Below are 14,135 nucleotides of genomic sequence, written 5' to 3' on the forward strand. Positions count from 1 at the left end.
AAAAAAAACCAACAACATATATATTCTGAGCCTCAATATACAAATGAGAAAAGCAGGGTTCAGAGATTAAGTAGCTTGCTGGAATCCAGTTGTAAATTAGCAGCTGGGAGTTTTTAACCCTTGCATGCCTAATACCAAAGCTGTTTGCATTACTGATTGAGGGGCCGAGTCTGAGTGCTTCCCTACCCCACAAAGTCTATCATCCTTCTTTCTTTCTTTAAAAAAGATTTTATTTATCTATTCATGAGAGACACAGAGAGAAGCAGACACACAGGCAGAGGGAGAAGCAGGCTCCCCACAGGGAGTCCAATGTGGGACTCGTTCCCGGGGTTCCGGGATCACACCCTGAGACAATAGGCTCAACCGCTGAGCCACCAGGCGCCCCGCCATTTTTTTTCAAGGTCATGGCATGGAAGGGACACAAAAGAGAAATATGTACAGGGCCAAATTTTATTAAGACAAACTACATATATTATTTCCTGTTTCATTCCTGAAAGTCCCCATCACCAAGGACTGATCTCACAGGATTTCTAATCTAAGAACATTCATTTCACAAAACTCATTTCAGAGATGGAAGGAGAGTCTTTGTTTTGTTTTGTTTTGGAGACAGTCTTAATGCCAATGTCAGACAATAGATAAAAAGATGTCCTCTCCAGGGGCCTCTGATGACCAGTCATTCTTCCCTAAATGGCATCTGGGTTAGTCCCATCTACTTCTCTACCCTCATCCTTTTCTCCACCCACCAATAGCAGCCAAACATCAGCAGAGGGGCCTGGAGATGGGCAAGGGGGGCAGAGGCTGAGCCTCCTGAGCTTTCACTCTCCTCTGTCCTCTCCTCTCATCTGTGTAGGCCAATGCCACTGGCAGTAGTGAGGCTCAGCCTCTCCACCAGCTTCTGGAGGTGAGGGCAGGAAGACACAAGTTCATCCAAGGTTTTCTTTCCTTATTTCAAACTCCCTTCACCTTCACCCACTCTATCAGTGTACACACACACACACACACACACACACATGCATTTAAAAAAGTAATCATCTCCCTTTAAATCTCAGTATCCAATTCTAAGCATCCTTTACTTTCATCCAAAATGGCAACCACCCCATTATGGATGGACTGAACAAAGAAAGCAGGCCAGTCCCTGGGAAGGCAGGGCTTTTCCACAGTCTGCAGTCACCACTGCTTTCCAGCAGTCTCATTAGGAGTACCAGGGAAACATAGGAATCTCTGTGCTCTTAAATGAGGCCCCTGCTAAGAGAGCTGGAGACTCCCTTACTGCTTCCATGCCCCTGCTAAACTCTCCAGGGAGAGAGAGATTTGGGGTCTCCATAGCTGTCATCACACCTCCTCTTGGCACTCTAAGTTGGCAGTCAAAAAGGGAAATAAATAGGAGGGAAAAACAGTTTTCCAGTATTTTCTCTTTTTTTTTTATTTTTATCTTCACAGCAGAATTATTTTTTTCCCAAAGGGAATCTGAGAAGCACAATGCCCTCTTTGTTTTAATAAGACCTGGGGAAATTCCAATGGCCTTCGTGACTGGTGATCTGGTCAGGATCTGAGAAAGGACGATGGCTTCTTGGGCACTCTGGTCAATAAGGTCTTTCGGGGAGCAGTGGGTGAACAGCTAAGGGAGAAAGGGATGGGATGGTTTCTATCATCAGGTTGAGCTGTAAAAGAGCCTCAGGATGACAGGTGGTGGCAAGGATTCCAGTGGAGCCTGTGTATATAGTCACTCTCTGGGGGAGCTTACACCCCCATGGGCTAGTTGTCACCCTGGCAGAAGTAAAGGCTGCAGCATCACCAAGATGGGACATTTGCCAGAGGTACATACCAAAGCACTTGTAAAGTTGAGGCTGCTGGTCAAGTTCCAAGGATGTCTTTTTAAGTAAGACTGGGTAGAGGGAAGGCAGCCAAGGACAGCCCAAGGCCACCTCACCGTCACTCAGGATTTAACCCATTGAGACAACAGATTCAAGAGCACATCTACTGTAAGGTCCTTGATCGATGCTCTTTATTGGCTGGGAACTTTGGGCTATTACTTGCAAGAAGAAGGGTGATCAGGTCAAGGAAGCTGTAGAAACTTGGAGACCATCTGGTATGTGGTGGCTGGTATGTAGAGAGCCATTCTATCCTTCTGGCTATCCCTCCCAGGCCAGATTTACCACTGTTCCCTTTTCTTCCTCTACCCAGTTGACTAAAGAACCCAAAAGCCTTCTACACACACTGAGTAGAGGATGGGAAGGGACAGCAGCCTGAGAGGGAAGCCATGTTTCTGCCTGTATTCACAGAGCCCTGGTCCTACCTTCTGGAATAAATGAGCAATGCCATTGGGACTTGAAGCCCAAAAGGAACAGAGCAGGTATGAGAATGAGAGATGGGGTCAGTAGGGATACATCTTCCCTCTCTGAGCTTCCTTTGTTCCCACCTGGTCCTGGTTCCCCCACATTGGAGGGTCACACTGATAGATCATCTGACCTGGCCTTGCTGCTGGCCTTGCTGAGACGGCGCTTGTCGCTCTGATAGCCATGGGGAAGGCGGTGACCTGGGGAGGCTCCATTAGGTACCTCAGGCTTCTGGGCATAACGGATATGAATGAAACCCTCCCCAGGAATTGGCTCCTGGCCTTGCACCTGCTCAGTGGCCAGATTGTCTGTGTTCTGCTGGGAAGCCATCTTGTTACTGAAGGGATTGAAGAATTTCCCCCCAGGGCCATTTTCCAGACACTGATTGAAGTCAGGGGGTGGTGTGCAGTTCTGGACTATGCCAGCCGAGGGTCCAGGAAGCTGACACTCAGCCATGCCCTGCCCAGACTTGACAAAGCGCTGTCTGAGCTTCTTCCAGCCCAGGTGGTAGAGTTCAGCCAGGCTGAGGAAGAGGGATAGTGCAGCCACAGCCAGCATGAAGACAATGAAGACATTCTTCTCTGTGGGCCGGGATACATAACAGTTGACGGGGTGGGGGCAGGGACTCCTGCGGCAGACATGCAGTGTGTCCAGGAAGATCCCATAGAGAAGGTACTGGCCCACAATGAAGGCCACCTCCATGGTAGTGCGGATCAGGATACTGCAGACATAGGTGTTGAGCAGAGTGCCCTGGAGGACAATCCTTCCATTCACTTCTTCCCAGCAGGACAGCTCTGCCTTCTCGGCCACTGGGTACTCGTAAGAGCCAGCGCCCCGGGCCTCTTTGGCCCTCTCAGCCTCCCGCAGCTTCCGCTTCTCCTGCATGCGCACCGTGTGCATGGCGTGGCCCATGTACACCAAAGATGGTGTGGACACGAAGATGATCTGCAGCACCCAGTAGCGGATGTGAGAGATGGGGAAGGCTTGGTCGTAGCAGACATTCCCACAGCCAGGCTGCATGGTATCACACTGGAAATCTGCCTGCTCATCCCCCCAGGATGACTCGGCAGCTGTGCCCAGCACCAGCATGCGGAATATGAAAAGGACAGTGAGCCAGACCTTGCCTATCACTGTGGAGTGCTTGTGTACTTCCTCCAGGAACTCGCCCAGGAAGCTCCAGTCACCCATCTTGGCTCAGCAGCAGACGGCCCCCGGGACTTCTGTAAAGGGGACAGAGAGAAAGAGAGAAGAGGAGAGGGATGCTTCTGCAAAATCTGGAGGTCCAATCATGCTCTAGGATTCCACTGATCCATTCTTTAAGAAAGTGCAGCTCATGAGTCAAATTCACCTAAAAAGCTCTCTTTTTTTTCAAACCAGCAAAGGTAAAAGGAAATATATTAGAAATTGTCATGTTAGCAAGATTAGAGTGTGATTCCCACACTTGAATGGATCTAGAAATCAACTGAAGAGCATGTTAGTGTGGGTTCTATGCTGCTACCTCCAGAGAGTCTACTTTGGGAGATCTGGGGATGCCCCTGGAACCAGGATCTGCCCCAAGCTGCTGAGGTTACTGTGAGGCAGGCAGTACAAAGACCAAGTCTGGAGAAACACTGGTAAGGTGGGAAGCACATAGGACTGCTCGCTGCCCTCATGAGTCTGGCTGTGTGTCTCACTGAGTCTGCATCCTTGCCTGTAAAAGGGGGATGGGAAACAGCTGCATCAGAGTTTTGAGGGTAAAATGAGATGCGGTACATGGGTACTGAATCATAACTCAAATATTCCTATGTTTGAATGGCTGAGGTGAAAAGAATTATTTTGGTCCAGAAGGCAGAACTAGGTGAAGAGGAGGAAGTGAGGGTAGAGTTAGCAAGTTTGGCCTCTCAGAAGGCATCTTCTAACCTTCAGAACCATCCTGAGCTATATTGGGAGGTGGCGAACAAAACCGTGTTGGGTCACACCACCTCTGGGTGCTGCAGACGAGTGCTCAGATTTCTCCAGCTGGCAGGCAGCTGGCAATGCCCATCTCCAACATCGCAGTGCAATGCAGCCATTCCTGGTGTATGACTTGCCTTGTCCTTCTGCAGAAGATCCCTGCGCACAGACCTGCTCATCCAGAATAAATGCCCCAGACCATTATGTCCCATACAGAACCTTCTGTCAGCAGGCTGTTTCCTGCTTCTTTAGCCTCATTTCCTGTCTGTCCTCATTAGTTCCTTTTTTTCCCCCCACCATGCCACATCCTGGAAGATTCCCAGGTGCCCTCTTCGAAGCCCTCCTACATGCCCTCTTACCCCTCAGAATTTAACCCTTATGGCTCCCTCCAGTGCTCCCTGCTCCTTCAAGCTGAGCCTGTCAGCTTGTCCCTGTGGTGCCCTAGGGACCCTCAGTTCCCTCCTAGCACTTGCCTTCTTGTTTTGTGGCCCCCTGTCCATCTGTGTTCTTCCAGTAGGGGCTCCTTGAGAACAGAGATTGCCTTTTCCTCTGTTTCATCATCATCACCTGGCCCAGAGCCTGACCTGTGGAGTGGGTGCTTAGTAAATCTTAGTTGAGTGAATGAAGGGTGGCACACTCTGGTGTGACAAATCAGTTCCCTAATCCTTGCCTGCATCCCATCAGCAAGGTGAAAAGGCCAGATTTCACTTTCTACACTGCGGTTAGATCTGGTCAAGTATGGCAGGAGTTTGACGTAAAGGGAGTACTCTAGAAACTATTTTTCCATTCCTGGATAAATGGAAGGTTCCTCACTGGAGGTCCCCTCCCACACACACCCCACCACCCCCACTACTTCCTGCCTATGGACAGAGCTATGTGAGCCAAGATGTCTCAGGCTGTTCTCAGAAATGCCAACCAATGCCAATGTCCTGAGGCCTCTGAATCAACTCTTGAATCTCCTACCTCCAGAATTCTTACTTAATGAGCAATAAGTGTCCTTATGGCTTAAGCCTCTAACCAATCCTAACCAACGGAATGACAGAAAGAAAGAAAGAAGAAAGAAAGAAAGAAAGAAAGAAAGAAAGAAAGAAAGAAAGAAAGAAAGAAAGAAAGAAAAGACCTGAACATAAATATTTCCCTCTTGCAATCATAAAACCTCAGAATCTAATGGGACCTTAGATATTATCAAGTTCAAGCTTTGGCCTTTACATCTTTGCTGCCAATGTGCCCCTGAATCCTATCTGAACATTTTTTAGGCAAATGAGGAAGGACAGGGTAGGGTGCCATATTTCTCCGTGCTGGCATCCTTGATTCCTGAGTTGATACCTTGACAGAGACCAGCCTCCTGGTGCTATCTTTTCCCTGCCCCAGCTTCCCAACCCTGAGAGTCCACACATGAGTGGAAAGGGATTTATCTCTGTTATCCTCCATATCAAAGACCCAACAGGTGGTGAGGCCTTTCCTCTGGTTTGTGATCAGACATCTGCCCTTTCCCTTAAGTGGTGAAGGGTCCCCCTCCCTTCTGCCAAAATGTGGAAAATTGTGGTGTTTGCTCAAAGGGAAAATGGCTGATTAGATAAGAGTTCGAACCATCTGTCATCTCTTCTAGGCACGTGCATAGTGTTCAGCATCTTCAGGGTCATCCACACAGAGACCAGGATGTGCTGAGTGTCTGAGAGAGGGGAGGGGAAGAAGAGGAGGGAGAGAAGGGAAGCAGAGGGAGAGAAGGGAAGAGCAGGAGCAAAAAGAAGGAAAAGCAGAAGCTGGGAATGGAAAAAGAAAGACCAGGTAGTGGTTAGGAGAAGATAGTTTGGGGGTAGCTAAGGGGAGTTCAAATCCCTGGTAATATCTCTGAGCTTGGAGAAGTTACTGGATCTGTATCTCAGTTTCCCTAACTGCAAAGTAAGGATACTCTTATTTAGCTCATCAAGTGTTACGAGGTGATGTATAAAAAGCACTTGGCACAGTGCTCAGGATGTAAGAACTAAAGAATAAAAGGCAGGCTTTACTAGCAAAGAAAGTGTTTGGGGAGGACAAGAATGGAGGAGGAAGAAAGAAAGAGTAGAGAGAAGTGCATTACAAGGAAGAGAGAAACACGGGGAAGACCAGAAGGGAGAAAGTGAAAGGGAAACATAAATGGAAGTAAAAAAGAAACAAAAAGGAAAAAAGAGAAACAAATGTCATATTCTTCCAAAATTTGGGGCAAGTTTTCCAATCCCTGCAGTCTTTTCCCTTGATCTTCTGGCTCTGCCACTCATTCCTTGCAAGTCCCCTGGGAGGTCTAAAAATAGGGCCAGACAAAGAATGTGACACTCTGGTCTAGTCTGCCAAGAGGCTTGATTGCTGACCCCCTCACTTGTGGTGCAAGAAATCCCACCTGGAAGAAAGGTACCAGAAAGGAACCCTGTGGAAGAGGAGAAAGACGGTTATATCAGATAGGCTGCCTCATCGGGAGGGAACAAGAGACTAGCTGACAGGGTTGGGGGGTAGACCCCCCCAACCGTGTGCCCTGGTGGCAGGAAATAGTGTGCAGGACCTCCCATTTGTGACCTCCTGGTTGACCCAGGTGAGGTCAGAGAAACTTAACATTGCTACCATGTACCAGCTGCTCAGTTTATAATATGAAAGTCAGTTTCCCGGCTACACTGCATCTCTTTGAGGCCCCTACAACCTCAGCCAAAGAAATATGTAGATTAAATACCCATTGAGTTTACTGGGTGTAGAGCGTATAAAATGCTTTGTAGATTATTATCTGTTTCTTGGCAGGAAGTGTGTTAGGAGGGGCAAAGGAAGCTGCCCATGCCATGAATAAATTCTATTAAATACAATGGTCATAATATACCTCACTGCTTTAGCTGTGATCTTCACTGGCTTCCTACTGCTAATAAAGTTCAGACTCTTTAACTTGTACTTGAGATCCTCCACAACACAGCTTCCTATCTTATTCCTTCTCCACTCACATACCCCACACTTAGGCTACATGACTCCCCATACGTGTGTACATGGCCCACACCATCTCACTTTTTTGTCTTAGCTCCTCATTCTCCCTCTGTCTATAGAGTCCTTCTTCTCTTTCATTCATCCATTTAATAGGAGTGGTTACCAGGTGTCATATAAGGCACTGAAGACACAGCAGTTAAAAAGACAAAGAGTCCCTGACTTTACTGAACTAAACTGCCTTTAAATCCCTTAATGAAGGGGAGAGATCAAACACATTGCAAAAAAGCATCATGTGTGTTAACATTAAGGAAGTATAGGGTGCTATGGGAACACATAGCAAGAGGTTGACTCTGACTTAGGGGTTGGGGGGCCTCATTAGGTCAGGGCCCTCTAAGGAGCCCTGGGTAATTGAATTCTACAGCGCTTTGCAACTGATACAAGTTCTGAAACTCCAAGGCAAAAGAGATGGTCCCTAGAACCCATATGAGAATATCCCTACTCTGTAGTTTCTTCACTCCAAAATCTCCAGCATCTACTGTCAATGTGTCATATCCTGGGACAAAACAAACACTTGGGAGAGTCACCAGGGAACTCATTTGGTAATAGTGACATGGTGCTTAGACAAGAGGGAAAGGTCCAAAGGAAGACTTTTGTGTATAATGAGCATGGATCATTTTATTCCCTTACTTTGTGTATTATATGACTACAAATAAAATTCAGGTACCTATCTTCCCAATCTAGTGTTAGCATCGTTGCCTCCCTACACAGACAAAGTTTTCAATGAAAACCACCTTAGAGGTTAACATAAACTCATAGCTAGGACCTCCTCCTCTGACCCCCCAGATCTAGGTAGAAATGGAGAAGTCTTTTCTCAAATTGATCTCAACCCATTTTGGTCTCCTAAATTATAAAGACTCCAAATTACCATTCAGGATGTAGGATACATTCTCACTTATACGTGGCCTTACACCAATTTTCCAAAATTTTCTTTCTATCAGCCAATCCACAAGTACTTTATTGAGTCCCTGCTATGTACCTACCACTGTTCTGGGTACTGAAAATAATACCTAAGAGGTATCAGACCTGGCACAGATTAAGCATTATTCAATGATATCTATGAAATTAACAAAATCAGGCATGATTCCTGCCCTCAAGCATTTAACAGCTTTTCCCTTCAAATAAGTAATTGACTTCTTAAAGTCAAAAGCCCTGTATTCTACTTTGTATTTTTATTGCATTAGGTTCTCACATTAGGTACATAATAAATGCTCTGTTAATGACTGAAAAAATGTTTGATCTAGCAGTAAGATTGCAAAGTGATCCTAGGGAGGATCAAATCGTCCTTCTTAAGTCTAGCAAAAAAAAGAAAAAGAAAACCTTACAGGGCATCTGGGTGAATCAGTCAGTTAAGTGTCCAACTCTTGATTTCAGCTCAGGTTGTGATCTCAGGGTTGTGGGATGGAGCCCTGTGTTGGGCTCTGTGCTTGGTGTCAAGCTTGCTTAAGATTCTCTCCCTCTCCCTCTGCCCCTCCCCACCTCTCTCTCTCTCTCTCTCTCCCTATCTAAAAAAAAATAATAAATAAAACTGTATACAGTTCAAGATGTGCTTCTCCTCCCTTCTCTTGTTGACTTCAAGACGACCATATTTGTTTTGTTCGTGACCGAATAGAACATAGAGACACTCTATTTTTATTGTTAAATGGAGGAATCCTCATAACCACTTTGTGGGGTGATGGTTATTGCCTCTGTTTTTGCAGAGGAGACATCTACGAAGGTAAGAGATTTGCACAAAGAAATGATGATGAATGGAGGTAGAAATTAGACCACTCCAGAGTTTCTGATCAAGTCTGATGCACACCAGAAAGTGCCCTCCATCTTTCCTCTGAGGGTGGAGCCCATCAATTCTTATGTCTCCCCACTTCAGAACTTCAAGAACTCCTTTGTCCCCTAGGGAAGTGCGTTATTTGAGACATGACTGCCATTTAATGATAAGACCTGGCGGTCAGCTTTTAAGCAATGAAGCAAATATTTATGATGCTCCCTTGATATGACCATCACTGGGTGGGAGCGCTGAGGGGGTTATGGGAAAGTACAATTCAGTTCACCTTCACAAACATTTACTGAGTGTCCACTTATTTGCTAGAAGTTAGGGACCCAAAGATCAGTAACACTCTATGTTGAAGGAATTCAGTGTCCAGTGAGGGATATAAACACAACCAAACTTGCAAATATATTGGGCTTTCCTGAAGAGGCAACCCCTGAGTAGGAGTTAGGTAGAGGTAAAGTTTGTAGAGGTGAGGAGTAGAGAGAGGTGCAGGAGAGATGGGGGCATTCCAGAAAAAGGCAACCACATAAATAAATCCACCAAGTGAATGAAAACCAGCATGGTTTTAGAGGACAATGAGCAAAACAGGGAAGTAGTCTGCAGAATAGGATGGAGGGCTTTGGAGGCCATGCCTAGGAATTTAGAGTATTTCTCAACCCCTACGATAGACCATGTTCAGTACATGACTTGTTCCTGTGGGCAGACCCTTCATGGTACACAGCCCTCAAATGGGGTGGGGACATAAGGCACGGCCCAGTCAATAATCACCCTGCTGGTGGCAGCCCTTTAGTAGTAGCTGCAGCCTACACTAGGTAGGCTGACAGGTGCCACCCAGTACACTCCTAAAACAGCACCCTGTCTCTCCGGCTCAAGAAAGCATATTGCAAGTGAGCAGGGAGCTACCAGAGGGATGCCTTGAAAATTCTCTTCCTTTTATTCTATCCTCTGGAGCCACACATAGCACTTTTTCTAATTTCTTTGCCTCCCACCCCCACCCCAGGTCAGCAGCTGGGCCTTGGACTGAACTGTAAAACCATTAGGGTTTCAAACACATAATGAGAATTATTTGCTCTACTGACTGTGTATTATCTCTCTAACTCTACCCTAAGCTCCTTGAAGACAAGGCCCATATTTGTTCATCATTGTAGCCTTCCCCTAAGTCCCTGGACCCCCCTTTCCCTCTTAGTGTTTAATACTGTGCCTTGCACCTGGTAGGCTGACTCATGCACTTTTAAAAATCAACAACAGTAAACGAATTACAACATTCAGCTCACTCAAAACATCTAATGTCAGTAGATGGGCTCCCTAGGATGTGACCTTTGGGACCTGAACAATGACTGTGGTGACTAGAACACTGGAGAGACAGAAGTCACTGAGCCTTCCTTCTGCCCGAAACAAAGTCCTCGGCTCAGCCAAGCAGGACTGGGTGTATCTAGAACAGAGACACATCTGCTCACCATGGACTATTTCTTCCCTACCTCCTCCCCACAGATCACTGGGGAGCTCACCCAAGTTTGTCAAAATTAGATTATAAGACCACTCCACAGAGTCTGAGTCTAATTCTGGACAATGACACATGTTCTGTACATTATCTAACAGATCTCTGGTTCTCAATAAAGGTTGTTATTTACAGTAATAATAACAGCACTCTGGGCCCATGTTAGAATTCCACTCCTGACACAATGGAATGTGGTACAGAGCAGGGTTGACTTGCTTCCCAAGTAAGAGAATTCTGTTGTAAAAGGACCCAAAGGGCCTCACTTAAAGGATCCTTGGACAGAATATCACGTGAGTGCAACCCAGTTCAGAAAGTATTTATTGAGCTCCAGTGCTATGCCAGACATCAAAGGTGGCTTTATAAAGTAAAGCACCAAATATAACATCATCTCAGAATTCCTTTGTAACTTATTCATTAATATACATCTTTCTGATTTTCCCTCCCCCCAATAGTTTCTCACTAAAATGGGGAGAAATAGGGAAGATTGCAGAAGAAAGAGGTCTTGATCTTCAGCTACTTCAGCAATTTTGATTATCCTTGGAGATTCTCAGCTCCATTTCCCAGTTTATCTTAAGTTACATAACAAGAAACAAATCTCGGTGATAATGATAATAATAAAATTAAACTATTGAGACCTCTTTGTTTGCCAGACATTCTATGAGTTTCTTGATATATTTTTTCTCATTTGATTGTCCCCTTTATACGGGCTCAGAGAGGTTGATTAAGCAACATCACTTGAGGGGGACTTGCTGCTAAGTGGTGGAGTTGGAGACCAAACCCAGCTCTGATCTTGTCTGACAGCAATACCCCTGCCTTAACAACTGTGCTAGATTCTATCTAAATAACCTAAAGTTCCTTTTTTTTAAAAAAAAAAAAAACCTTACCAGAGGCTGGCCACTTTGACAGAAGGTGAGTGTTGCAGGTGACTGATGGAGTTGATTTGTAAGTGCTTGGGGGGTAATTCTCACATTTAGAATTTCTACTCTTTTCCTGACTGAGGTTTGGGGTAGCCTCAGGGGAAACAACTAGGTAGGTGATACAGCTACAGCTAGTGAGCTAGGCCTTATGGTCAACTTTCTCAGAAGTCCAGTGGGGGCTTGTACCCCGGAACCTTGATCACTGAAGAGGAGAGAGGGAGACTGAGATGAGAGGAGACAGATGGAGAAGATGAAGTGTCACTTTTGTTTTCCTTTGACTCCAGCCAATGGCAGATAATTAACCTCTCCCAATTACATTATTTTATTCTAGCAAGGACAGAGTGGTTCACTCAGAAACACCCAGCTAGCAGACAATGGTTTCAAAGCCAAGGAGGTGAAAGGGAGCAAAGTGGGGAAGGAGAATTATGCTGGGATAAGTAATTTTCTTGTTAAATTGTTAGGAGAAGAAATACTTAACTGGACATGAGTAGGAGGTGGTGGCAAATGGAAATATTCGATTTTAATGAAATATTGAGAGGTTCTTATTAATTACTCCTAGAGGTTGATTAAAACCTATGCAGTTATTAATGAAAATTATATTTATGAGACACTTAGGTTTCCTTATTATTATTATTCTTTATTATTTCCACCTTCCTGTCATAGATTCATAGTATGGTGGAGCTGAAAGGAATCTAGACATTAATCAAAATCAATCCTTTATTTTAATACAAGCTGAAGACCAGGGTCCAGGGAACTTAAGTAATAGTGATAACAGATAGCACTAAATTGAGTGTTTTCCATGTGTGACACATTTACAACTATACTTTTAACCTTTATATTAACTCTGCTAGGAAAGTAGTTAGTATCCCATTTCACAGCTGAGAAAACTGAGGCTTGAAGGTCAAGTAACTTGTAGAAAGTCACACAAGTGGCAAATGCTGCATAAGTGTCTCGCAGTTGGTGTGCCTGACTCCAAAGCCTACCTTCCTGCTGTGTCTCTAAAAGGGGAAGAAAATCAAAGAGGCCCTGGCATGGACAGCTGGTGACAAACCTGTGACCTGAGTTCTGCTTGGTCTCTTAGCTCCCCAGGCAGGGCTTTTCCCACTCTCCCTTAAGAGGCCCAGGGTTTTCCTTTTAGCCCCTGGCTTATTGGCTAGCCATCCCTTGCATATGCTGTTCCTAGAATTAATGATTCCATCGAAGCCCTCAGCCCACAGTGGTCAGGATTCCCAGACTCTTCAGCATCTGCCACCATTTGGCCAGAATTCACATATAGAAAGTTATTTCCTTTTTTAGCCACTAAGTGCTCTTGGCTGCAGCAGTGTCTACTGCCGGGTTTTTGGCGGGCCAAACAACAGGCTCTGGTGTTCCATTGATGTCAAATTGTAACAAGAACAACTGAAACAAAAATCAGAGGTGGGCCCCCTGTTTCCTACGGAATAGTGGGATTCAAACCCTGCTTCCGTGCTCCAGTTGTGCGTCCTTAGGCAAGTCACTTAGCCTCATAGTTTCCTCCTCATCTGAAAAAAGGGAATGTTTATTCATGGGGATTAAACAATATGTGGACGTATGGAAGCGCCCAGAACAGTATCCGACACATAGTAGACACTCAATATGTTAGTTCCTTATTTTCTAATGTTTCCAGTAAAGACTCCTCTCAAGTATGATCCAACTAGCCAACCTGATGCAGAATTTGGCAGTGCAGCAGGCTGGTTAGGGTGACACAACAAGGATGCTCACCAGACACTGGGTGGGGGAAGGTGACTGTCAGAGGTGAGGCAAACACGGGAGGTGGGGAGGATATTAATTTCACTGTGCATTTGTTATTTCACTAGGCATTCAGACCCTGGGGGACAAGAGTGGAGAAGAAGGGAGGTACAAGTCTCCACTCAAATCAGGCCCCTCTTATTCTTGTCATTGGTCCAGAGTGGTTCCAGACTTTTCTAAGTCAAGTCTTTGGGCCTGGAGATAGACTGCATACAAGTCCATACTATAAAATGTGTGCTTCGTGTAACTCCTGCCTTCTGAAATGCTGCAGCACTTTTGAATCTGATCACCACGCAGTCCAAAGGCACATCCGGAAAGTAGGTGTGAAGCTGGTTCAGTTCCTCTTGGTAGAGAAACTGGTCACTTGCGGAGAAGGGCCATCCCAACCGCTAACCACACCTGGCCTCTCCTGAAGTTCTGAATCATGAAGATGCCAGGATGGATTTTCCAGATTTTCTGGAAGTGGGACACCAGGGCGGCTCAGTGGTTGAGTGTCTCTCTTTGGTTCAGGGCATGATCCCAGACTCTGGTATTGAATCCCGCATGAGGTTCCCTGCATGGAGCCTGCTTCTCCCTCTGCCTGTGTCTCTGCCTCTCTCTCTCTCTGTCTCTCATGAATAAATAAAATCTTAAAAAAAGAAAAAGATTTTCTGGAAGTTATCTGTGAACAAGAGCCTTGAAAGAGGGGCTCTTTCGAGTCCCAGCTGTTTCTCTGTGACTCTAGATGAGACATTCCCCTCCATGAGCCTCAGTTTGCTCACACGTAAAAGAAAGCAGTCAAGCTGGATGGTTGCTAGCTCTAAGTGGCCCTTTTAGCTCTAAGTTAGAACATCTAGGGGGTTTGTGACTTGGCCAATTGTGATAATATGGCAAGTTAGTGGCAAAGCCAAAAGACAAAGCTATATTTTCTGACCCCACCT

At 45.6% G+C, this 14,135-nt stretch overlaps 1 protein-coding gene across 2 annotated transcripts in view; it reads right to left on the reverse strand.

The window, feature by feature from the left end:
• Positions 1-432: 432 nt before the first annotated feature.
• GJA5 (gap junction protein alpha 5) overlaps positions 433-14,135 on the reverse strand; it is a 40,032-nt gene continuing 26,329 nt past the window's right edge. For both annotated transcript variants that reach the window (XM_049096179.1, XM_025453280.3), the window contains one exon: positions 433-3,556. In XM_049096179.1, coding sequence (XP_048952136.1) covers positions 2,448-3,524 — 1,077 coding nt within the window. In that variant the 5' untranslated portion in view covers positions 3,525-3,556 and the 3' untranslated portion in view covers positions 433-2,447. The remainder of the gene's footprint in view (positions 3,557-14,135) is intronic.

Source organism: Canis lupus, chromosome 17 (assembly GCF_003254725.2).
Source record: "Canis lupus dingo isolate Sandy chromosome 17, ASM325472v2, whole genome shotgun sequence".
Taxonomy (NCBI): domain Eukaryota; kingdom Metazoa; phylum Chordata; class Mammalia; order Carnivora; family Canidae; genus Canis; species Canis lupus.